This window comes from Schistocerca americana, chromosome 3, assembly GCF_021461395.2.
Source record: "Schistocerca americana isolate TAMUIC-IGC-003095 chromosome 3, iqSchAmer2.1, whole genome shotgun sequence".
Classification (NCBI taxonomy): Eukaryota; Metazoa; Arthropoda; class Insecta; order Orthoptera; family Acrididae; genus Schistocerca; species Schistocerca americana.
In genome coordinates this window covers 893,282,967-893,308,490 of record NC_060121.1, presented here as the reverse complement: position 1 = coordinate 893,308,490, position 25,524 = coordinate 893,282,967, and the positions used below count along the sequence as shown (strand labels likewise).

The 25,524-nt window shown below is 41.5% G+C and overlaps 1 protein-coding gene across 1 annotated transcript in view; it reads left to right on the top strand.

Annotated features, from left to right (window-relative positions):
- LOC124606905 (putative sodium-coupled neutral amino acid transporter 10) overlaps positions 1 to 25,524 on the top strand; it is a 79,241-nt gene that overhangs the window by 9,506 nt on the left and 44,211 nt on the right. Inside the window, exons 4-8 of the mRNA XM_047139008.1 lie at positions 4,573 to 4,679; positions 13,438 to 13,559; positions 16,131 to 16,279; positions 16,902 to 17,038; positions 18,029 to 18,259. Coding sequence (XP_046994964.1) covers positions 4,573 to 4,679; positions 13,438 to 13,559; positions 16,131 to 16,279; positions 16,902 to 17,038; positions 18,029 to 18,259 — 746 coding nt within the window. The remainder of the gene's footprint in view (positions 1 to 4,572; positions 4,680 to 13,437; positions 13,560 to 16,130; positions 16,280 to 16,901; positions 17,039 to 18,028; positions 18,260 to 25,524) is intronic.

Genomic DNA, 25,524 nt, shown 5'->3' with positions numbered 1-25,524 from the left:
AGAGTGGGGAGCTGTCTGTGGGCTAGCTAGGGCTGCAGGTAGAGGGGGCAGGTGGCAGACAGCTGGGCATGCGATTTCACAGACTAAGGTAGCAGCACACAGCTGACATGAATTGGGCAGGGATACTGGGGCAGAGGACGGTGCCCCCCCCCCCCCCCACACACACTCTATTTGGGGGGGGGGGGGAGAAGCAGCGTGTTGTTATAGGTTTAGGTCAGGGAGGTTATGGGAGTGAAGGCTGTGCTGTAAGGATAGGTCCCATCTGTGCAGCTCAGAAAAGCTGATGGTGGGCCAGGAAAGAGCTAGCAGTTGACTGAGCACAATGTGGGGAAACAAGTATGTGCATCTAAGTGTGTTTCATTCTGAAAGTTAGCAATGCTCAGTACTTTTTGTTTGTCTACATACCGACAATGCAACACTAGTGTCTTTCTGTGAGTTGTATCTTTTATTTTTAAATAATTCATAATTCTCAACCAGCACTTTCTGTACATTATTATACCACCTAGTGGCTCACTTCCATCCAAATCTCATGTTGTCCATCCTTCGTTACTGTCTCCTTTATTTAGATGCCTTCTATTGTCTGTCCATTTCTTTCTCTTACATTTCTTCGCTCTTGTCACTATGACACACTCTGTAATTGCCACAATACAAGTGGTTGCACATGACTTTCGTTACACCCTGCAGTTACGGTTGCGTCCATTATGACAGCCATGCACGCAACCCATTATGACAGCCACGCACACAACTCCACGTGCCATGTGACTCCCGATAACAGCATCACACAGTTCTAGCAACACAAAATCCTTCCCTCTCTCACATATCGCTCCCAATCTGCCTGTTCTTGTTTTCTTTTTATCTCTTATGCGTGACGATAAATCATGTGCTATTGAATTTATTTTGCACACATGACAATATATCATGTGTGGCCAGATATACCTGTCACAATACTGACCTGTGCCCCCAACACAATTTCTTTCACTCCTTACACCTGTCAACGTTATTCAGCTCCCCCTGCAATGGCTTGAAACCTTCACCCACCACTTCAGCACCGTTTCCTTTCCCAGTGCCATCCCCCCCCCCTCTCCTCTTCCCCCCCCCCCTCTCCCCTCCCCCAATGCAGTGGACCCTGGACCCCTGCTCTATTTATCTGCATCAGTTCAGAAAAGTTTCCCTACCCCTAGCCAAAACCCTGTCCCATATCCTGTTCCTTAAATGCTGCCTGTTTCTCTGCCTCGTGATGACTGGGTGTTGTGTGCTGTCCTTAGGTTAGTTAGGTTTAAGTAGTTCTAAGTTCTAGGGGACTGATGACCATAGATGTTAAGTCCCATAGTGCTCAGAGCCAATTGCTGCCCGAGTCATGCAATCCCCCTCCCCCGGTCAATTGCCTAACCATAAAAATCTCTAATTCTGGATTGCACCTCTCCTTCCACTATGACCTTCAGCTTTTCAGATTCCGCCAGCCCCATTCCCTCAAAAACCTGATTCTACAAAAACACATCTCCATAGCACAGCCATCCCTGAACCACCTCCACTCCATCCGCAAAATATTGTTACCATGCAATCCCCACTACCTATACTTCATCACCCAAATTGAAATCCTGACACTCCAACATCTAGAAGAACATTCTAAACACCACCTCCACATGTTATTCACTCTGTTGAAATCCTACTCCCACCTTGGGACACCATCATCCAACCCCAGGTGTTCCTCCTCATCAACCCCTCACAGCACCGAAACCGTGCCTAGCTGACCTTTTCAACTTACCACATCCTCCAAAGCCATCTACCAACACTCCGCAAAATCCAGAACCCAAACAATCCCAGAACATTGTTGTTAACCTTTCCACCAAAATCTTCAGCCCAACGACAGTTTAATTTCTATCCAAAGGCTGCACATTTAGCCCTACTCGCAGATTTAACCATGCTGGACTTAATGAAAGATCTACAACTCTTTACCACCAACCCCTCCAACTAAAGCCTATCTAATCCTAACACTGAACTCTTCCTGTCCGAACTCTTACTACCATCCAACTGTGACCCACCCATGCTTCTTCAGAACCACCCCCTGCTCACCTTCCAGGAATTCCTGATTTCCAACCTGGCCTCACCATCCTTCCCCAGGTCTCTCCCCAACAACAACAACTTTTCAGCAGAAGAAAGGACTGTCTTACGCAACGTAAAAATGGATCCTGACCTTAATATCCTCCTGGCAGACAAAGGTTCCACCACTGTTGTAATGAACTGGAGGGATTACCCGGCTGAGGGGTTGTTCGACACCTCCACCTACAAGCTCTGCCAAAGTGACCCCCTCCCAGGAGTCCAACATAACCTCCAATACCTGCTGAAATCGTTAGGTCCTTCCCAGAGCCTGAATCTATCTCCCTACTCACCCCAACAACAGCCCACACACCCATTTTCTACATGCTCCCCAAAATCCACAAACCTAACGATCCGAGATGCCCCATCGTGGCTGGTTACTGTGCCCGCATTGAAAGAATTTCGTCCCTCGTTGACCAACATCTGCAATCAATTTTCCAAACCTTGCCTCCGCCATTAAAGATACCAACCACCTGCACTGGCTCCCCAACATCGCCACAACCTTACCTCCTCGGTTCCTACACATCACTCTTCATGCAACCTCCTTATACACCAACATCCCTCATGCCCATGACCTTGCTGTGATTGACACTACCTCTCCCAACGCCCTGCAGATTCCAAACGCACCACTTCATTCCTCATGCACCTAACCAACTACATCCTAACCCATAACTACTTCACCTCTGAAGCGAAGGTATACAAACAAGCTCGTGGCACAGCCATGGCCGCCCACATGGCACCCTCCTACGCCAACCTCTTCATGGGCCACGTGAAGAAAACATTCCTAGCTTCCCAAAACCCCAAACCCCTGCTCTGCTTCAGGTTTATTGATGACATCTTCATAATCTGGACCCAAGGCCAGAACATCTTATCCTGATTCCTCCACAATCTCAACACTTTCTCTCCCATTCATTTCACCTGGTCCTCATCTACCTATCGTGCCACCTTCCTAGGTGTCGTTCTACTCTCACATGGCTCCATCCACATTTCGGTCCACATCAAACCGACCAATCACCAACAGTATCTGCACTTTGATAACTGCCACCACTTCAACCCCCTCCTGTACAGTCTGGCCACCTGTGGAAGACACATCTGCAGTGATGAGAGCTCCCTCGGCCAGTATGCTGAAAGCCTCACAAAGGCCTTTGCAGACAGGCAATACCCTCCAGACCTAATATACAAACATATCTCCCATGCCGTATCCCCACACACCTGATCTTCACATCCATCCCAAGAACCAACCACAAAGAAGTGCCTCCCCCTTGTCACCCAATATAACCTGGGAGTGGAAAGACTGAACCACATCCTTCATCAGGACTTTGACTGTCTATCACCATGCCCTGAAATGATAGACATCCTACCCAAGTTACTTCTAGCCCCTTGCAGAGTGGTGTTCTGCCGCCCCCACAATCCCCACAATATCCTAATCCACCCCTTTGCCATTCCCACTCCCAGTCCCATGCCACAGCGATCATAGCCTTCTGGAAGATCCAGATGCAAGACTTGTCCAATCCACCCACCCAGTACCATCTACTCCAGTTCTGTCACAACCTTATCCTGCCCCACCAGACCCCAGGCCACCTGTGAAAGCAGCCATGTTATATACCAACTCTGCTGCAACTACTGGACATTGTTTTACATTGGTATGACAACCAACCAGCTGTCAACTAGAATGAATGGCCACTGCTAAACTGTTGCCAAGAACTAGGTGGATCATCTGGTGGCCCAACATGCAGCAGAGCACAACATGTGAGATTTCAATGGCTGCTTCACAACCCATGCCATCTTGATCCTCCCGACCACCACCAGCTTTTCTGGTCTGCGCAGATGGGAGCTATCATCACACCATATCTTTCGCTGCCGTAACCTCCCTGGTCTAAACCTAAGGTAACTTGCAATCTACCCCCTCTACCTGCATCCCTAGCTAGCCCACAGACAGCTCCCCAATTCCCCCAAGCTGCTAGGTACTCCTCCCCCCCCCCCTTACCCCCTCCCTGCCTCTCTCCATCCCACACCCCACCCCACCCTGCACCCCCACCTCATGCCACATGCCAGTACACTCCTCATGGGCTAGGAAAGAGCTGGCAGCTGACTGAGCTCAATGTAGGGAGACGTGTGTGTGTGTGTGTGTGTGTGTGTGTGTGTGTGTGTGTGTGTGTGTGTGTGTGTGTATGTTTTCCCTACAAGCTTGAGAAAGGAAGTTCATTCCAAAAGGTAGGAAAGCTCTGTACCTTTTGTTTGTGTACCTATCAACGACACAGTGCTTCTGCCTTTCAGTGAGTTGTCTCCTTTATTATTCAATAATTCATAATTCTCAACCAGAACTTTCCATACATTATTAGTTAGTTAGTAATATATAGTATGTTGGTGCATGTTATCATATTTAAGATTCAGGTACTCCACTTTACAGTCAAGCATGCTGTCATCAGCTCAATCTACTGAAAACAGTTTGTATCTTTATGCTTCTGTGCCCAGGTCTGGCTCTCTTTGTGGTACTGCCTCTTGGACTGCTAAGAAACGTTGACAGTCTTTCAGCTATTTCCATGGCAACAATTGGGTTTTATGTATGTTTGGTTTTGAAGGTGAGTGACATGCACAATAAGGTATGTTAATGTTAAGTAATGATCAAATCACATATGTTTTACCGTCTTGAAATTTCATCCAAGTAATTTATCTTAATGTGTTAACTGAATAGCCTCATTGAATAAACAGTAAGGTACATCCTCCTTTCACTATGCTTAATTCAGTTATCCAGGTTGTTGTTGTTGTGTTGGTGGCCTTCAGTCCAAACACTGGTTTGATACAGTTCTCCATGCTACTCTATCCTGTGCAAGCCTCTTTGTCTCCGAGTAACTACTGCAACTTCCATCCTTCTGAATCTGCTTACTGTATTCATCTCTTGCTCTCCCTCTGCAGTTTTTACCCCCTACACTTCCCTCCAATACCAAGTTGGTGATCCCTTGATGCATCCTATCACCCGTCTTTCAGTCCAGTTGTGCCATAAATTTCTTTTCTCCACAGCTCTCTTCAGTACCTCCTCATTCATTGCATGATCTACCGATCTAATCTTCAGCATTCTTCTGTAGCACCACACTTCAAAAACTTCTGTTCTCTTCTTGTCTAAACGCTTTATCGTCCATGTTTCAGATTGCTACACTTCAGACAAATACCTTCAGAAAAAATTTCCTAACAATTAAATCTATACTTGTTGTTAATAAATTTCTTTTCTAAGGAAACACCCATCTTGCCACTGTCAATCTACAGTTTATATTATCTCTACTTTTTGCAACACCAGTTATTGTGTTGCCCAAATAGCAAAACTCATATACTACGTTAAGTGTCTCGTTTCCTAGTCAGATGTCCTCAGCATCACCTGATTTAATTCAAATACATTCCATTGTCCTTGTTTTGCTTTTATTGGTGTTCATCTTATATCCTTCTTTCAAGACACTGCCCATTCTGTTCAGCTGCTCTTCCAAGCCCTTTGCTGTCTCTGACAGAATTACAGTGTTATCAGCAAACCTCAATGTTTTTATTTCTTCTCCCTGGATTTTAATCCCTACTCCAAAGTTTATTTTATTACCTTCACTACTTGCTCATTATACAAATTGAATAACAATGGGGATAGGCTTCAACCCTGTCTCAATCCCTCCTCAACTACTACTTCCCTTTTGTGTCCATCGACTTTTATAACAGCCATCTGATTTCTGTACAAATTGTAAATAAGCTTTCACTTTCTGTGTTTCGCACCTGCCACCTTCAGAATATGAAAGAAAGTATTCCTGTCAACGTTGTCAAAAGACTTCTCTAAGTCTACAAATGGAAGAAATGTAGGTTTACCTTCCCTTAACCCATCTTCTACAATAAGTCATACGTCAGTATTGCCTCACGTGTTCCTATATTTCTACGGAATACAAACTGATCTTCCCTAAGGTCGGCTTCTACCAGTTCTTCCATTCGTCTGTAAAGAATTTATGTTAGTATTTTTCAACCATTAATTATGAAACTGATAGTTCTGTAATTTTCACACTTGTCAGCACCTGCTTTCTTTGGAATTATTACATTCTTCTTGAAGTCTAAGGTTGTTTCGCCCGTCTCATAAATCTTGTTCACAAGATGGAAGAGTTTTAGGCTATCAGTAGTTCTAATGGAATGTTGTCTACTCCTGGGGCCTTGTTTCGACTTAGGTCTTTCAGTGCTCTGTCAAATTCTTCATGCAATGTCATATCTCCTATTTCATCTTCATCTACAACCTCTTCCATTTGGATAATATTGCCCTCAAGTACCTTGCCCTTCTGTAGACTCTTTCCATTTTTCACCTTTCCCATCTTTGCTTAGGGCTGGTTTTCCATCTGAGCTCTTGATATTCATTCAGGTGATTATCTTTTCTCCAAAGGTCTCTTTAATTATACTGTAGGCAGCATCTGTCTTACCCCTTGTGATATATGATTCTACATCCTTAAATTTTTCCTCTAGCCATTCCAGCTTAGCCATTTTGCACTTCCTGTCGAACTCATTTTTGAGACATTTGTATTCCTTTTCACCTGCTTCATTTACTACATTTTTATATTTTCTCTGTTCATCAATAAAATTCAATATCTTTGGTGTTGCCCAGGGATTTCCACTAGCCCTCATCCTTTTATCTACTTGATCCTATGCTGTCTTTACTGTTTCATCTCTCAAAGCTACCTGTTCTTCTTCTACTGTATTCCTTTTCCGTTTTCTTGTCAATTGTTTCCTAATGCTCCCTCTGAAACTCTCTACAACCTCTGGTTCTTTCAGTTTATCCAAGTTCCATCTCCTTAAATTCCTTCCTATCTTTTTGCAGTTTCTTCAGTTTTAATCTACAGTTCATAACCAATGAATTGAGGTCAGAGTCCACTTCTGCCCCTGTAAATGTCTTACAATTTAAAACCTGGTTCCTAAATCTCTGTCTTACCAGTATATAACCAGTCTGAAACCTTCCGGGGTCTCCAGGTCTCTTCCATGTATACAGCCTTCCTTCACGATTCTTAAACCAAGTGTTAGCTATGATGAAGTTATGCTCTGTGCAAAATTCTACCAGGTGGCTTCCTCTTTCATTCATTACCCACAGTCCATATTCACCTACTACTTTTCCTTCTCTTCCTTTTCCTGCAATTGAATTCCAGTCCCCATTACTGTTAAATTTTTTGTGTGCCTTAACTATCAGAATAATTTCTTTTATCTCACCATACATTTCTTCGGTCTCTTCATCATCTGCGGAGCTAATTGGAATATAAACTTGTACTACTGTGGTAGGAATCAGCTTTGTGTCTGTTTTGGCTACAGTAATGCGTTCACCGTTCTGTTTGTAGTAGCTTATCTGTGTTCCTATTTTTTTTATTCATTATTAAACCTACTCCTGAATTACCCTTATTTGATTTTGTGTTTATAACCCTGTATTCATCTGACTGGAAGTCTTGTTCCTCCTGCCACCAAACTTCACTAATTCCCACTATATCTAGCTTTCACCTATCCATTTCCCTTTTTAAATTTTCTAATCTACCTGCTTGATTAAGGGATCTGACATTCCACACTCCAATGTGTAGAACACCAGTTTGTTTCTCCTGATGCCCTGCTGAGCAGTCCCTGGCTGGAGATCCGATTGGGGGACTATTTTACCTTGGGAATATTTTACCCAAGAGGACACTATCATCATTTAACCATACAGTAAAGCTGCATGCCCTCAGGAGAAATTACAGCTGTAGTTTCCCGTTGATTTGAGCCATTTGCAGTACCAGCACAGCAGTGCTGTTTTGGTTGATGTTACAAGGCCAGTTCAATAAGTCATACAGACCTTTGCCCCTGCAACTACGGAAAAAACTGCTACCTATCTTCAGGAACCACACGTTTGTCTGGCCTCTCAACAGATACCCCTCAGTTGTGGTTGTACCTACGGTATGGCTATCTATATCGCTGAGGCACGCAAGCTTCCCCACCAATGCCAAGGTCCGTAGTTCATGGAGTGAGGGTTGGGGCAGTTCTCCATAGAATGTTCTAATAAGATGTAGGCAGTAATCCTATGCTTTGACCAACCATGCTGTGTGCAGAGCAGTTTTATGTGTTGATAGGTGGAGAGGAAAGCAGGTTTGTATTGAAAATGACTTGGCATGTGATTTCAAGAAGACCCTTAAGTGCTGAGATGAGTCTTGGTGAGCTTTTGAATTACAGCACTGTTTACAATATTGCTGCAGAGGATTTCAGCTGTGTGAAGAAAAAACATAATTGCTTGGCTTTTCAAAGCTGAACTTCTTGTTCTTGTTTTTTTTCCTGGAATGGGGTGGAGAGAGGCAACTGTACATGAAGTCTAGACCATTGTCCATTCCCTGTGTTGTATGCCTTGTGGCAGTGTAAACTAATAGTGTGGCAAAATAGAACTATTACTTCCATTATACTGAAGCTCTTCTAGTGAATTAAGTAATGGATTTTGGATGTTGTATTGCTGCATCCTCCATGAACCATGGACATTGCTGAGGGGTGGGACTTATGTGCCTCATCTGTACAGATAACCATACCATAGGTGCATCCACAACAAAGGAGTACTTGTGGAGATGCCTCACTAATCCATTGTTCTTGTAGAGGGTCAGCGGCCTGTTCAGCAGCTACAGAGGCAACAGACTAGATGACTGACTGATGTGGTCTTGCAACATCAGCTAACAAGGCCTTGCTATGTTGGTATTGTAAAGGTCTGAAAGCAAGGGGAAACTGCAGATATTGTTTTTTCCTGAGGACATACTGCTGTACTGCATGTTTAAAAGATGATGACATTGATGGCATTCGCTGTTGTCATCAGGAAAAACAAAAGTAGCCTCCTGTGTGCAATGGTAGATTTCTTAATTGGGTAGACTAGCTAGAAGACTCAATAATAAGGGAAGTGGATAAGTGGAAGTTAGGTATAGTGAGAATAGTGGTGGCATGGGGACAGGGCTTCTGGTGCAGGGGTAACACAGTAGCAGGTCTGATAATGAATTAGAAAAAAGGAGTGTGAATAAGCTACTCTGAACAGCATAGTGAACACTTTATTGTAGCCAAGATAGACATGAAGCCAACACCAACCACAGTAGTGCAAGTTTATATGCCAACTAGGTGTGTGGGTGATCAAGAAATTGAAAGAATGTGTGACGAGATGAAGGAAATTATACAGATAGTTAAGGGAGACGAAAATGTAATCATGATGGGGGACTGGAATTTGATAGTAGGAAAAGGAAGAGAAGGAAAAACTTTAGGTGAATATGGACAGGGGAAAGGAATGAAAGTGGAACCCACGGGTTAGAATTTTGCACAGAACATAATTTAATCATTGATAACACTGGGTTCAAGAATCATGTAAGAAGGTCGCACACGCGGAAGAGATATAAAGACATTGGAAGGTTTCAGATTGATTTTACAGTGGTAAGGCAGAGATTTTGAAACCAGATTTTAAACTGTAAGACATTTCCAGGAACAGACACGGACTCTGACCATAAATTATTGGTTTTGAAATATAAGTTAAAACTTAAGAAATTGCAGAAAGGTAGGAAATTAATGAAATCAGACCTGGATAAGTTAAAAGAACAGAGGTTATTGAAAGTTTTAGAGGGAGCACTAGGCGACATTTGACTGAAACAGAAGAAAATCTAGCAGAATATGAATGGGTAAAGTTGAGAAATGAAATATGAAGGCAGCAGTGGAACAAATGCGTAACAACACAAGACATAGTAGAAATCGTCGCATAACACAGGAGATAATGAATGTATTTGATGAAAGGAGATAGTATGAAAATGTAGCAAGTGAAGCAGGTGAAAGGGAATACAGATGTCTAAAAAATGAGATTGATGAAAGAGCAAAAATGCTAAACGGGAATCGCTAGAGGAGAATCCAAGGCTGTAAAAGTATTCATAACTAGAGTAAAGGTAGACAACGCCTATAGGAACACTGGAGAAGCCTGTGGAGAAAAGAGCAGCAGCTTAAGTAATATCAAGAGCTCAGATGGCAAACCAGTACTGAGCAAAGGGAAAGCTGAAATGTGGAAGGAATTTATAGAAGGGCAATATAAGGGAAATGAAGTTGAAGACAGTATTATAGAATGAGAGAGGAAGTGGGTGAAGATGATATGGAAGATATGATACTGTGAACAGAATTTGAGAGAGCACTGAAAACTGTTGTCCCTCTGAGTTAAAAATGCCTGTAGGCTTCAGCACTGATGCCTCCCATCCTGTTTCTCAATGAATACTGTGGAGGAATTTGTTTCATATGCGATGGAGAGATCCATGTTTCCTCCTTCCCACAGAAAGTTTGCAGAGGATGAAAAGCCACCAACAGCAGCCCATGAAGGGCACCCCAAATGTTATCTGCTAAGATGAATCACATTCCTGTCTGTATGTGAATGATTCAGGGGCTCACATTCATTGTAAATCTCACCAAGCTACCTGCAAACAAAGAGTGGTGTCACACAGAAGTCAATGTGTTGACATGTACATTGAAACAGAACAGCTACAACATGATGCTTTGTAACAAAGTTTCCTCATGCTTCCAGTATGAACTGTACAATGACTTGCTGAGGATTTATGTAGCCAGCTGCTGTGCTGTGCATGGAGGAAGGTACATCATACCAAGAGTAGCCACTCTCTGCTCTGTCCTGTATGTAGTTTTAGCAAGGGAAAAATATCTATATACTGCATTCAGGTAATGATTACGTAGTAAGAAGATTCCTTTGTGTGACATTTTACGCAAATAGAAAATTTGTTGTACTGTTTATCTTGTATCACTGTCACTGTTTTGTAAATTTACTCGTTTGGTTTGTGTGGAAGTGTTTAAAAATTTCTGTTTAGTTCTCTGACCATCTCTGTTACACCTCTATATTGCTGATGTGTTTGATCCTGAATTTGTTCATATGCTGTCATACCTGTTTGCTGCGGACTTGGAAGGCTAGAGCAGTGCTCTGTAATTTTCCGCACTAATGTCATGTATGAAGTTTTGTTAACAGATGTGGCTTGTTTTCCCAGGAGGCTTCCTTCAAATCTATGTCTTCTGTTTGCTTTACCTACTACTGATTTTACATGTTCTTTCTGCTTCGTACCACTTCATTTAATCATTTCAAAATGTTTAAACAATGTGATAGATTCCTGAAATTTACCACTAATTTAGCAGTTGGTTACTATCAAGTTTGTTCTATTGTTTATGGACCATAACTTGCATTTTTCCACATTAAAAACAGCTGCTGTTTAATATGAAGTAAAAAAGCTGTTTATGTTGTTCTGTATAGTCATCCAGTGATGACACTCTCCAGTAGAAAGCAGCATCATTACTGAAAAATCTGTGAGTACAACTGCCACTGTCTTATAAACCATGTGTTGAGATTCAGTGCATTACTGGACTTTTTACACTTAAGTAGTGCTCACTTAGGTTACTGTTGGAGATGATGCAGTGAGAAGATGTAGGACATGTATTTGAGAGGATGGCAGTTAAAATCCCCATCCAGCCACTCTGATTTGGTATTCTCCAGTTTCCCTAGATTGCTTAAGGCAAATATCGAATGGTCCCTTAAAAGTGCATGGTCAGTTTCCTTTCCTAATCCGAGCTTGTACTCAAAAAATCCCATTGTCAACACGATGTTAAACTCCATCCTTGCTTTTTAATTCTATTTTTAGTTCCTTTGATTGTTGGCCATCTACACTGCCTGACAAAAAAGTGAAGCACCTAGAAGGGGAGGAGAAAACAAAAGGAATTTCACAGTTTAAGAGAGTATGTGACATTATTTCAGTGATTACAAAATCGGGTCAAATTAACAAAGAACTTGGCAATATGAGCCCACGTACTAGTATGATGTTGCACCCCCTCTGGCCTGGATGCATCAACTATTTGTTTGGGAAGCATCTCATAAAGCTGTTGTTTCCTCTTCGGAGGCAAGCTTGATCACAACTGTAACTGGATGTTGACATCCTGGATACTGACGCTGCAGCAGAGTTATACACAAGCTGTCCCACACATATTCTGTTGGGGACAGATATGGGGATTGTGCTAGCCATGGGATTACCTCAACATCATGCAGACAGTTCAAAAAATGGCACCATGACAGACAGCATATTAGGATGTCCATTACTTGCCATTGTACTATCAGAATTCCATGTGTCACTACCCGCCATGAAGTTGAACCCAGTGACTCCCCATACCATGACACCAGGAGTAAAATTGTGGTGTCCCTCCTAAATGTTGGAAGAGTGAGACATCTCCCCAGGTTGCTGCCACACCTGCTGACGATGATCATCCAGGATAGTACAGAACTGCAATTAATTGAAAACAGTGTGACACTATTAATAAGCAGTCTGTGCTTCCTGGTCACAGCACTGCTCCAAATGCAGCTGGTGTGTTGCAGTGTTAATGGCAGCCTATGCATGGGACAGTAATTTCTTAGTCTGACTGTTTCTTGTGTCCAACCAATGGTGCAGAATGACACAGAATGTATCAAGGAATCCAATAGCAGGTGCAGATGTGAAGTGGTTACAATGTGCTCGGTGCACAGTGAGGCTATCCTCCCTTATGGTGGTCAGACGTGGTTGACCGGAACGTAGATGAGAAGTGTGCCTGCCCTCATGTTGCCATTAGCCACAGTTACATCCAAACACTTTCCAAATCTGAATATTGCATGATTCAACAAGCCAGCCAAATGGAGACCCACAATGAGGCCTCTTTCAAACTTGTGTCAGTTGCTAAGAAGTGCTGTCTCACATGAATATGTGGCATTTCCGTGTCCTTCACAGTGATCACTAAATATCTGATGCTGTTCATGCCACTTATAAACCCCTCCAGGCCTGGTAACAACACTAAGCACAAAAAACACTAATGAACTCTTGTGCTTGTTTGCCAGTCCTGGTGGACTGCAAATCATTTACTCACCGGCCGATGGTGCATATGTGTATGAAGTTACAGTGACATCAGATAATGTCTTCTCGTTGCTTCACTTTCTCTGTCAGGCAGTGTAGCAGAAACTACTGCATTCAGTTAGTCTTGAGGTTTTCAAGCTATTTATGTATCTACTGTGTTACTTTAGATGTTCACGTCTTTTTTATCAGCCAACAGTATGGTATTGTCTGAGATGCCTTTCGGAATTCCCTAAAGAACTGACTAAAGGTGTACACCTAAGTCTGTTGCTTGCTAGATGGGATATGTGGAAGAAGTGGTGTGAAATGAATCCTTGCTGAGTCTTTCAGAGAACCATATTTTCCTATGGGTCTGTCAAATTTGCTCTTCCATTATATTATGTATGCAATTACTGTAACTTATGCTCAGTGTTTACTACCTGTAGTTACCTATTACTTAACCACTTAATTGTTACTATAGGTTGTTGTTGAAGCACTGCCTCACTTGTTGGCTGGAGACTGGATGGAGAAAGTCCATCTCTGGCGGCCATCTGGGATCATGCAGTGCATTCCTATATTCTCCATGGCACTGTCCTGCCAAACGTGAGTGAGTTCACTTTGTATACGTATTTTAAAATCTTGCTGTGTTCTGTTTCTTAGATCATTTGCAGTCAAACAGTTACGCATATTGTGTTCTTATAAAAGCTTCAAAAATATTGTATGAAAAGCTTGTAGAATTCTTGAAGTCCTGAATTAAATTTGAAATTCCTCAATTAATATTATCTTTAGTGTTCTTTTGTTGAAAGGATGGAGTGGGGAGGTTGTGTACAGTTAAGTTTATACCTCAGCTGTGGACCATCTTCTGGGATTCCTATTAATATAATGTGCCTACCATTGTAACAGCCACATCTGCAGTCTATTCTCACAAGGGAAACTCCCTGTTACACCTCTGTGGGATTTAGTGCCAAGAGAGCCCAGTGGACAGCCTGCCAAAAACTGAACTCAGATCAAGCATGGATACAGGAAGAAGGTGTACTGGACTGTGAACAAAAAAGCAAAATAGAAACAGTGAACTGTCCAAGAACTACAAGTGCACTGTAGAGCAGCCTGAAACAGCAATGGCGTCTTGTTTAAGTGGTCACGGTGTTGGACTGCGAAGCGGCGAGCCATGTTCAAACCTCCCTCTTGCCAGTTCTTTCTTCTTTTTTCTCCACTGCTTTCTGTATTCAGATTTTTGGTTAGCTGTGTTCAGATCTCCCTCGTGCCATTTTTTTGCTGTATTGAAATTGGTGTCTGTGTCATAGTGCAACATCAGTTTGCAACAGTGAGGTGTAAGGTAGGAACCTATAATGACAGTTGATTCTGCACAACTACCCTGTCACAGCCAAAAGGAAGTGGCTTTCAAACGGGAACCACAAACATTTGATGACGCTAGGCGACAAGCCAACCAAACCCTTCTCTGGAAAACGCATCTGGTGTGTCATACATGGCATTAGTGACAGTCTGTGAGTCGTATGATAGGAATCTCGTATCACTGCATCTAATTTGTATGACTGGTAAGTGAGTGAGATATGACTTCTTGCCCAATTTAGGTGTTTGTATGAATGTGATCACACCCACATAAGCTGGAACAAATGAATGTAACAGTTTCACAGTCACACAGTTTCTGTGTCAAAACATATGTTTTTAACGTTTTTGAAGGTGCATTCCATTTTGGAAGTTTTGACTCTTGATTTCCTTTGTTGTAATGGAGTTCACACCCATGTATTTGTGTTTTTCATTTCTGTGACATGTCTAGGTGGTATCTCACCTGCTCTCCCTATTTTTCACATTTACTTGTTATGGTAATCTATTTTTACCATATGGCTCATATATCAGTGTACAGTATAACACTGCCAAGGCTACAGAAAGGGAACAAATGTTTCAGGGACCGGACAGACAGTTTGTAATGTTATGAGGAAAAAAAAAAAAAATAAATAAAAGAAAAATTAATGAATAAAAACCACGAGCGAGTTTTGAAAACAACTCGTCCAGTTTACAGTCCAACATCATAACCACTTAACCAAGGCACAACTGATGTTCAATTTCTGTCGATATTGCACTTCTTAAGTGCACAGGGCCATCTTACCACTAAATCTGTGGGGGGTGCAAATGGGGAGTTCCCAGCTGAAATGGTTGAGGAAATAGGATCTACATTTACATCTCTGTTACGTAGTTTTGCCTTATGATATGTGACAGAGACTACTTACTGTGTCCTGTCATTTACTTCCTCTCGTGTTATGTTCACAAATGGTCTGCATGAATATTAATCGTCAGATAAAAATCCATGTGAACTCAGGCATCTCTGATTGTACCATCATGACCATTATGTGTCTGTAGGGGAAAGTAGCATGTTGCTTGATCTTTTTGGTGTGTACATTCTTCAACTTTTAACAATAAATCTCTCCCTGATGCACAACACCAACCTCATAGCATCTGTCACTAGAGTCTGATGAGCACCTTCTGCAGTGCTGAGACAGTGTAGCTGAATTTTTGTTAGTTTGTTAGCTCTAAAGGACAACACTGTCTGAAAACTTAGTGACAATTTAAATCATGGTTATGGGCATGTCAACAGCTCGTTGCCTCAACCATATGATGAATGGTTACCATTACTCCTTCCTTTATTTTTATTCCTGTCTGGTTAGTCGGCTAATTTTTAGTAATTACTTTCTAACTACTTTAATGACTCTTGCTTCATACCTTTATCTGACAAGTTCTTACTATGAACCAAAAGCTACTTCATGTTCCTGCTTTAAAGTCCAGTGTTTCATTCTTGTAGCATGGTTTTTGGAAGTTTGTTTTTAATGTTATATGTATTTCTTTCTAAGTTGTCCTCTTTCATGCAGTCAAGTATTGATTAAATAAGTGAAACAACAATAAAAATAGCAGACAAGGCAGTATTTGTATCATAATGCTGATGTGGAGATAGTATATAGGATGCACTCGTAGTGTTTCAAACTATCAGTAAGTATGCTTAATTCCCCTACTTAACATAGATGAAACATTTTAAAAGCCTTAAATAACATTTTCACATGGTTTCTGCAAAATAACTTAAGTTTACCTCAGAGTTGTTTGTTTATTTTGTTATACATCACTCAACTACTCACTAAAGAAATATTTGCCTTTCACTTGCAGGCAACTATTTGAAATTTATGAATCTCTTTATAATGCTTCACTGGACCGCATGAATGATGTTATAAAGGCTGCCATCAATATGTGCACCGGAGTCTACATTTGTGTTGGCTTCTTTGGATATGTTGCATTTTGTACCCAGAATTTTACAGGTGAGTTTGTGAGATTATTTTTTTATTTTTTTGACCATTTGTAAATTTGTGGTTCTGCTGAGTATTAAAGACATTGTGAATGTTTATGATGTGGAAAGAGACAAAGCAACTCACCAAGTGGCAGCAGTTTGAAACTTACAGAAAGGCTTAAAGTTGCTATCTTTTGGAATCAGGAAACTATTATTTTAGCAGTAAAGAAGAAGGAGTTAGAGGAAGAAAGACTGGTGAGGCTTAAGGATATAAGAAATGTCACAGGATTTAGTCACCCATGACCCCGAGTCGGAGGAGGATTACCACAGAGGATAGGAGAGAAACATTTTTCGTCTCTTTGGCCAGATAAAGGAGCTGCTGATCCCAAAAGCTAGAGTTTTATGCCTCTCTACGTGTTTTAATCTGCTATCAGTTCATGAATAGGTTTTTCTCTATCCATATTATAAATATTTAGAACCAAAAGACTGTTTACAAAGGAATTCTGTTTGTAATGTTTTCTACTCATGTTCACTTAATTTCAAAACCTTAAAACATTTAAAATGTGTATTTTAACTGAATGAAGGTCCTAGCTTTAATGTTATTTTTCATAAGATACTTACATTTAAGATTTTTTTAAATCCTTTTCTTACAGGTAACATACTTATGAGTTTAGCGCCTACGACTTCAAGTGAGATTTTCAAATTGGGATTTGTCCTGTCAGTGGCTGTAAGCTTCCCACTTGTCATCTTCCCTTGCCGTGCCAGCCTCTACTCTTTACTGTTTCGCAGGGTTAGTATTTGTGTAATTAATGAATGAAAATCAGATGTTTTTCAATACTGTGCAGTAACATTGCAGTAGCTTCTCGTAATCTGCAGTAGGTGATAACCATATAGCCTTCCCCCCTACCCCTCTTTCTTCCTTCCTCCCTCCCTCCCTCCCTCCCTCCCTTTTCCTCCCTCTCCTCCTCCCACCACTCTGTAGTCCTTTTTTCAAATTCTAAATATTGAATTGTTTTGAGAAACCTCCTGTGTAATGTATACCATCTACATGTTACTGAATGAAAGGGTATGTTTAATGAAATCATCAGCACATTTTGAATATGTAATAAACATCACACTTAAATTAATGTACGTCTTATACAAGAATTGATAGTTTGCATATATATTTAGGAGGTATGGTGTAGAATATATCTATAAAACAGCCAGCTATTGCTACTGATTGAAATTACACTTTAAAATGTGCCAGACATTGTCTTTGATTAGGATTTAAAGTATTGATACATGTTGAAGGAAATTTTTAATATTTGCACAATGCATTCAGATTTACGTTTTTCATTATTTCTCTTAATCACCTCATAGGAATGTGGGATTGGTTCCCTTAAATGATTTATAGCTGATTTCCTTTCCTATCTTTATTCCACTTTGCTAGTGCTGTCATCTGTAAAAGCCATGATATCAGTAGGAGGGTGAGCTCTTAACATTCCTCCCTTTGACATTCGTATATCTGTTTGCAACTCACCACAGGTATACAACATTTCTTTAAAGTTTTTCTTCTCATGTTTTACAAGATATTTGTTCATTCCTCTTCTGTTCTTGTATGTGTTGTTTATAGTATTATGAAACTTATGGAAACTATGGGGCAAGTGTATAGTTACTGTTATATCACTATTAATTGTTGATATTGGCTATTTTAAGTGTGGAGGAAACAAAGTAATGTTATTTTCACTTAATTATGCTCTTTCATATTGTGTAACACTCTTGTAATTTCACTATTTTGTAGGCCATAGTATACCATGAGGGTGCTAGCAGTCATATTCCAGAAAATCGATTCAAATGGATCACAATTTTTCTAGTTGGTGCGTCACTTGGTGTTGGACTTCTTATCCCTAACATAGAACTTGTGTTGGGACTTGTTGGATCAACAATAGGTGTTATCATCTGTGTGATCTTTCCTGCTGCTGCCTTCATCAGAGTTTCACCAAAGGCTTCCAGTGAAAGACTTGCAGCACAGGTATGTTAATACCAACAAAATTTGATTATGCACACAAAATGCTATTACTTACATATTACCACTTGTCTTCAGAATAATAATGGCAGAAGTGAAGCTGTAAGGGTGGGTTGTGAGCCATGCCTAAATGGCTCAGATGTTAAAACGTTTGCCCATGAAAGCCAAAAAAATATTTCCATATAGCGCTGTACAGTTTTCGGAAACCTGTAGTAACTTACTTCCACTAAAAAGTTTCTTATTTCTTTTTTTTTTTTCCTCATGTGATAATTATCACTGCTTCATGTCTCATAATGATGAATTTGTATGTTATGCTATTTTCAAACAATATTATGAAAAGGAAAGTTGCCACTCACCATCTAGCGGAGATGCTGAGTCGCAGATAGGCACAACAAAAAGACTGTCATAAATAAAGCTTTCAGCCTATAAGGCCTTCATCAAAAACAGAAGACACACACACACACACACACACACACACACACACACAAGTGCGTGTGTGCACGCACATGCAAACACTCACGCATACACAACCCACACTCACGTGATTGCAGTCATGCAACTGAAGCCGCACTGCCACAGTGTGGCAGTCTTGTGTGTGTGTGTGTGTGTGTGTGTGTGTGTGTGTGTGTGTGTGTGTGTTTGTGTGTGTTGACGAAGACCTGAAAGCTGTATTTGTGACAGTCATTTTGTTATGCGTATCTGCAGCTCAGTGTCTCCGCTATATGGTGCATTATGCTATTTTCTCTTTTATGAACATAATTATTTTACAAACATGCACAATGTTCACAGTTAGTGAATTATAACCAGTAAAATAGTCCCTACAGAATTGATATTCACATACAGTGGCATTTACTCTTAACTTCCCTCTTCTGGAGCCTGTATACTGTATCAGCCTAAACTGCAGATGCCCCACTCCAAAACTCAATCCTATGTTGCATGTACGAGTGGATTTATCTGTAGTAATTAGCTGTATGGCAAGGGGAGATATTGTGCTTCTATGTGTAACTTTGTGAATAGGAAATATTTCTGTAAATAGTTGTGAAGATCTGTATGGAAACCACACTGAGACTGATCGGTGGTACAGATGTAAAATTCTAATTCTCTAATTGTGAGTTCATTTCACTAGGGGGCACACATTTATTTTTTCTTGTGTTATTCTTCTTCTTTTCTTCATTTGTGTTGCTCTTTAATGTTGATGATTAATCTTTTTTTTAGATATATCATTTATCATGATTGACTAACCAAACTAGTAATTTGTACCATAGGTTTTTCTGTTGAGTTGACAGATGTTTTGTGTATTTGGTTCAATTCTTACAGGGAATTAGTAATTTTTTAGCTGAACGGATTAAAAGGTAATCAGTAGGCTTAGTTCAAAGTTACTTGTTCATTGACCTGCAACACATACATCAAAAAAAGTTTTGCATCACCCTGGTTCCCAGAACTCGTGAAGATAGACACTGACTGTGGATATTGTATCACAAGACACAGTCCCTTGGACTTTTCAGAGATGTCACTAAACCCACCCAAAGATGTAGACAACCATGCATGAGCAGCGGCTATTAGACGGAGGGAATCTGACAGCCGATCAGTTGCAGTCATTCCACCAGGAAAGAGGTACACGGCTCGTGTTGTCTGCAGTTCAACCATGTCTAGACGGTTAATACCGCAGTTCGATCGTGTCCGCATTGTTACTTTGTGCCAGGAAGGGCTCTCAACAAGGGTCATGTTCAGGCGTCTCGGAGTGAACCAAAGAGACGTTGTTCGGACATGGAGGAGATACGGAGAGACAGGAACTGTCGATGATCTACCTCGCTCAGGCCGCCCAAGGGCTACTACTGCAGTGGATGACCACTACCTACGGATTATGCCTCAGAGGAACTCTGAAAGCAACACCGCCATGTTGAATAATGCTTTTCGTGCAGTAACAGGAAGTAGTGTTACGACTCAAACTGTAGGCAATAGGCTGCAATGTGGGCAACTTCACTCCCGACGTCCATGGTGAGGTCAGTCTTTGCACCCACGACACCATGCAGCGTGGTACAGATGGGCCCAACAACATGCTGAATGGACTGCTCAGGATTGGCATCACGTTCTCATCACCGATGAGTGTTGCACATGCCTTCAACCAGACAATCATCGGAGACGTGTTTGGAGGCAACCCAGTCAGGCTGAATGCCGTAGACACACTGTCCAGCGAGTGCAGCAAGGTGGAGGTTCCCTGCTGTTTTGGGGTGGCATTATGTGGGGCCGACATACGCTGCTGGTGGTCCTGGAAGGTGCCGTAATGGCTGTACGATACATGAGTGCCGTACTCCGACCGACAGTGCAACCATATTGGTAGCATATTGGTGAGGCATTTGTCTCCATGGATGACATTTCGCGCCCCCATCGTGTACTTCTTGTGAATGACTTCCTTCAGGATAACAACATCGCTCGACTAGAGAGGCCAGCATGTTCTCCAGACATGAACTCTATTGAACATGACTGGGATAGATTGTAAAGGGCTGTTTATGGACGATGTGACCCACTAACCACTCTGAGGGATCTACGCCAAATCACCATTGATCAGTGGGACAATCTGGAACGACACTGCCTTGATTAACTTGTAGATAATATGCCACAACAAATACAGGCATGCATCATTGCTAGAGGACGTGCTACTGGGTATTAGAGGTACCGGTGTTTACAGCAATCTGGACCACCATCTCTGAAGGTCTCGCTGTATGATTGTACAACATGCAATGTGTGGTTTTCATGAGCAATAAAAAGGGCAGAAATGGTGTTTATGTTGATCTCTGGTCCAATTTTCTGTACAGGTTCTAAAACTCTCGGAGCTGAGGTGATGCAAAAAATTTTTCTGATGTGTGTACATTGCATGAGCCAAAAGGCAGCCTCACAGTGAATGCTTTTCTTGAACATGGGATGAGTTGGTTGGCATTTGTATGTGGCTGCAAATCACCTTGAGTTCCATGTACCTGTGATATCAGTACCAAAGGTACCTCAAGTACTATCCTCATCTGTGGATCCTGTCTCTGCTGCAGGAAGTATAGAATCTGTCTTTATTAATCCATTTGACTGTGAGTACCATTTCAGTGGTAGGCCTAGGCGCCCTGAACAGGGTGGATTGGGAGTAGGGAGGATTCGGGGTATTATACTAATCCCCTTAACCAAGTTTGAGGTGCACTCTTTAAGTGAAACTGAGACAGTGGGACTCACTTCACCTGTTCTGTCTGATGTCAAGAGGAGACAAACGAAAAAGGGTAAGGGTCTATTAATCATCGGCAGTTCGGATGAACAATGGTTTCCCTTATGGAAATGGCAGCAAGAGACGGGAAAGGAAACTTAAGTGCACTCAGTGTGTATGCCTGGGGAACTCATTCAACATGTTGAAAAGGCTGTTCTGGCAGCTATTGAGGGAACAGGGTGCAACCAGCTGCAGATTGTGGCACACATTGGAACAAATGATGCCTGTCGTCTGGTCTCCGAGGTCATTCTTGGGTCATTCCAGCAACTGGCGGAGAAGGTTGAGAAGTCCAACTTTCTGCACGGAGATTTAATGAAGCTCACAGTTTGCAGCTTTACACCCAGAATTTGTCATGGCTTCTTGTTTCTGAGTTGAGGGGAAGGACTGAACCAAAGACTGCGAAGGTTCTGTGTCAATCTAGGCTGTGCCTTCCTGGAGTTGCACCGTAGGGTTGAGAATGGTAGGGTCACCACAAACGGGTCAGGTGTGCAGTACACATCGGAGGCTGCTACTTAGGTAACTGACTGTGTGTGAGGTGCATACAAGGATTTTTTATATTAGGGGACTCTGCATCCAATCCAGATAACAAGAGTTGTAGGCAACACAGAAGTATCAGTGTAAAATAGAAAGAAATGCTTCCAAGAGGTGAGAGTATTAAACCCTTATTGGTTAACTGTCAAAGCATTCACAATGAAGTACCAGAGTTAAAAATGCTCCAGAAATGCAGGGAAGCTCACATAACCCAAAGCACAGGAAGCTTTTTGAAACCTGACATTGATAGCAGTGAGACTTTTGGGGAAAATTTAACTATATTGAAAGGATATGCTAATAGGAAACGGAGGTGGTGTAATTGTTTCAGTAGACAAGACACTCAGATCCGATGAGAAAGAAATTGAAGCTGCACATGAGGTTGTTTGGGCAACACCCAGTATCAGGTGTGACATAAAATAATAACTGGAGCCTTCTATCGCCCATCAGACTCTTCTCCTGATGTGACCAAAAAGAAAATCTCAGTTCACTGCTTATAAGTTTCCCAATCATACTGTAATCATTGGTGGAGACTTAAATCATCCAGAAATCAATTGTGGAAATTGCAGTTTTATTAGTGGTGGGCAGTCAATATGTAAAGACGGCTAGTGGCACCAAAGTTGGTGTCTAATCCCTAGGAAATGACAGGAACTGAAATTGAGGGTAGCAAAGCAAAAGCTGAAATGCTTAAACCTATTTTCAAATAATCCCTACTAGGGAAAATTTAGGAGAACTGTTCCAATTTAATCCTTGTACCACTGGAAACGTGAGTGAAATAAGTGTTAGTGTAGTTGAAGCTCCAGGACCCCATGCAGGGTGTGTACGGGGACAAGGAAAAAAATTCCCCGATTTTTCCCGGATATCCCATTTAAAAAATATGCTTTTTCCCAGGTGAAAATACACTTTTTCTGTGATGAGTGACAGTAGGTTTTCCGTAGATTTTCCCTCGGAATGGCAGAACTTATCAATCCTTTGAATGGTTAACATTTTATACACTTGCATAGAACATCCCGGAAGAAAAAGAGAAGACAGGGGAGAGAAGTTTTGGAAAGACTTTTAATGGAAAAAAGGGAAGAGAAGTTTTGGACAGACCTTTGATTTGCAGCAGCATATATGCTGCATATTTTCGTATTACAAAAGTATAAATTCGGATTGCACCAAACAAAGCGCGTTAGTTTCCGGAGCATTGGAACCGTGATTGCTATGTCCTTTTGTAATTCAATCATATCTCATGCCATGTGATCTCGCCAACCTATGACAGCAGATATTCAGAAAATAGGACATGTGTTATAGTCAGCCAATAGCAAGATCACTGGTTATGTAGCGTGAACACACAAAGAGGAAAACTTAACGGTTTACATTAATATACGTAGTATAGCTACAAGAAAAGCTAAGCTTTCACATATAATATTGGTCTCTAAGATTAACAAGTTGCAATGGAAGCTAAGCTTTCACATGTAATATTAATCTTTTTTTGTGTCTGGTCTTCTGGGCTCGAAATTCTTGTAAGTGGCTGGTCTTGAAAGCGTTCAGTTTTAAACGCTCTGTGATTTAGAAATTCATCCTACTTTCCCAGACATAACGTAATTCATCTTTCGTGAAAAGAAATTTATTTTGAAAGTAATGCTTTTTGAACCACTGTTCACAATACTATCCGGAAATGGTTAGAAATAGGTTTGATGTAGTAGTTGCCATAAAGCACCAGAAAATGGGCATTATTGTGCGTGTGCAGCTGTAGTGGTGTAGGAAACCCGCATTTTCATATGTATAAAGCACTAAGAGAGCTTACATTACACCATAAAAAAAAACAGGGCATCAGAGGATACTCCGCAGAGCACTGGAATTTCTTAAACCATACTAAAATGCATAATTCGGCTTGAAGTGCACATTGGTTTTTTCCAGATTCACAATGAAGTAGGTCTCATCTGATATCAAGCTGTTTTAGTGTGGTTTTTGGGATGTAAATTTTCTTGGAGTACCAGTACTGTACAATCTCATTTTTGGTTCTTTATTATGGCATAATGCCATACATGGCAGAAGATAACTTAACGCAAACATGGGTCACGTGGAGACTAACCCCTCCCCACTATAGCTCAGGCAACTCTGTGCATGCGCGAATCTGGCAGCTAGGGTGCGCGAGAAAAATTTTTCTCATTTGCATTTGGCTGCTTGCTGCTACTGCCGATACAGCAAACAGCCACACTTCACGTAGCGGGAAGCGGGAGAAGGTACTGCTCATACACGAGTCAATTGCGCATGCGCATGAGCCCGCTGGCAACTGGCCAAACGAACCTAATGTGAACAGTTGTGATGTCACACTCATAGCAAGCAGTTTATTGTCTTCGCTCTACAGCCTTTGACATATTTTTGCTATTTGCAGATGCTTGTGCATGCACGGTAATGGTGCATTTCCTTTGCTAATAAAGTTTTTTTTTCCTCTCGTTTACGTTTTATTGTTGCAGTATCATTCTCCAGTAGCAGGATACAGTAACATTTTTTGCTAGAGAATCAGTTCTTACCAGTCAAAATTACAAAAATTTAACTGAAAGCTAAAACAATGAAAAATTCCCAGAATTCCAAAAAATTCCCGGGTTTCTCCTGGTTTTCTCCCGAATGAAAAAGTTCCCATGTTTTTCCTGGATTTCCTTGTTGTCCCGGGTCATATACACCCTGCAATGGAATCCCTGTCATATTCTACTCTGGATTTGTGGCTGTGTTAGCCGCTATTCAAACTATAATCTGTCATAGATCCCTCAAACAAGAAACCTTGTCCAGTAGTTGGAAGAAAGCACAGATCACACTCGTTTGCAAGAAGAATAACGGAAGTGAGCCACAAAACTACTGTCCAGTATCCTTGACATCGATTTGTTGTAGAATCTTAGAAAAAATTCTGAGCTTAAACATAATGAGGCATCTCGAACAGAATGACCTTCTCCATGACAACTAACATGAATTCCAAAAACATCTATGTGTAAAACCCAGCTCACACTTTCCTCACATTATGTACTGAAAGTTTTGGATCGAGGCAGTCATATAGATGCAGTAGTTATTTATTTTTGAAAGGCATTTGACTCGGTACCACACCTATGCTTACTGTTAAAAGTATAAGGGGCAGTCAAAAAGAAATGAGCCAGACTCTGGAATGTGCAAACCGATGACAGGAGGGTAATATCATGGCTTGTGAAATGAGGTGTGGTTCTGACTAGAGCGTGGAAGTTCACAGCTCATCACCAGAGGGCACGTGTGCATGTCACATGACTATAGAGAGCTAGCAGCAACGTGCATCAATCGTCCAACGCTGCCAGTTGCATTGCGAACAGAGACATGGAGGCGTCAACAGAAGAGCAAAGAGGTGTTGTTTGTTTTCTGACACCGGAAGGAGTAGGAAGAACAGACATTCATTGACGAATGTTACAAGTGTACAGTGAACACTGCATGTCCCTTGCAAGGGTCAAGGCATGGCACAAGTGCTTCAGGGAAGGATGGGTGTCATTAGTCG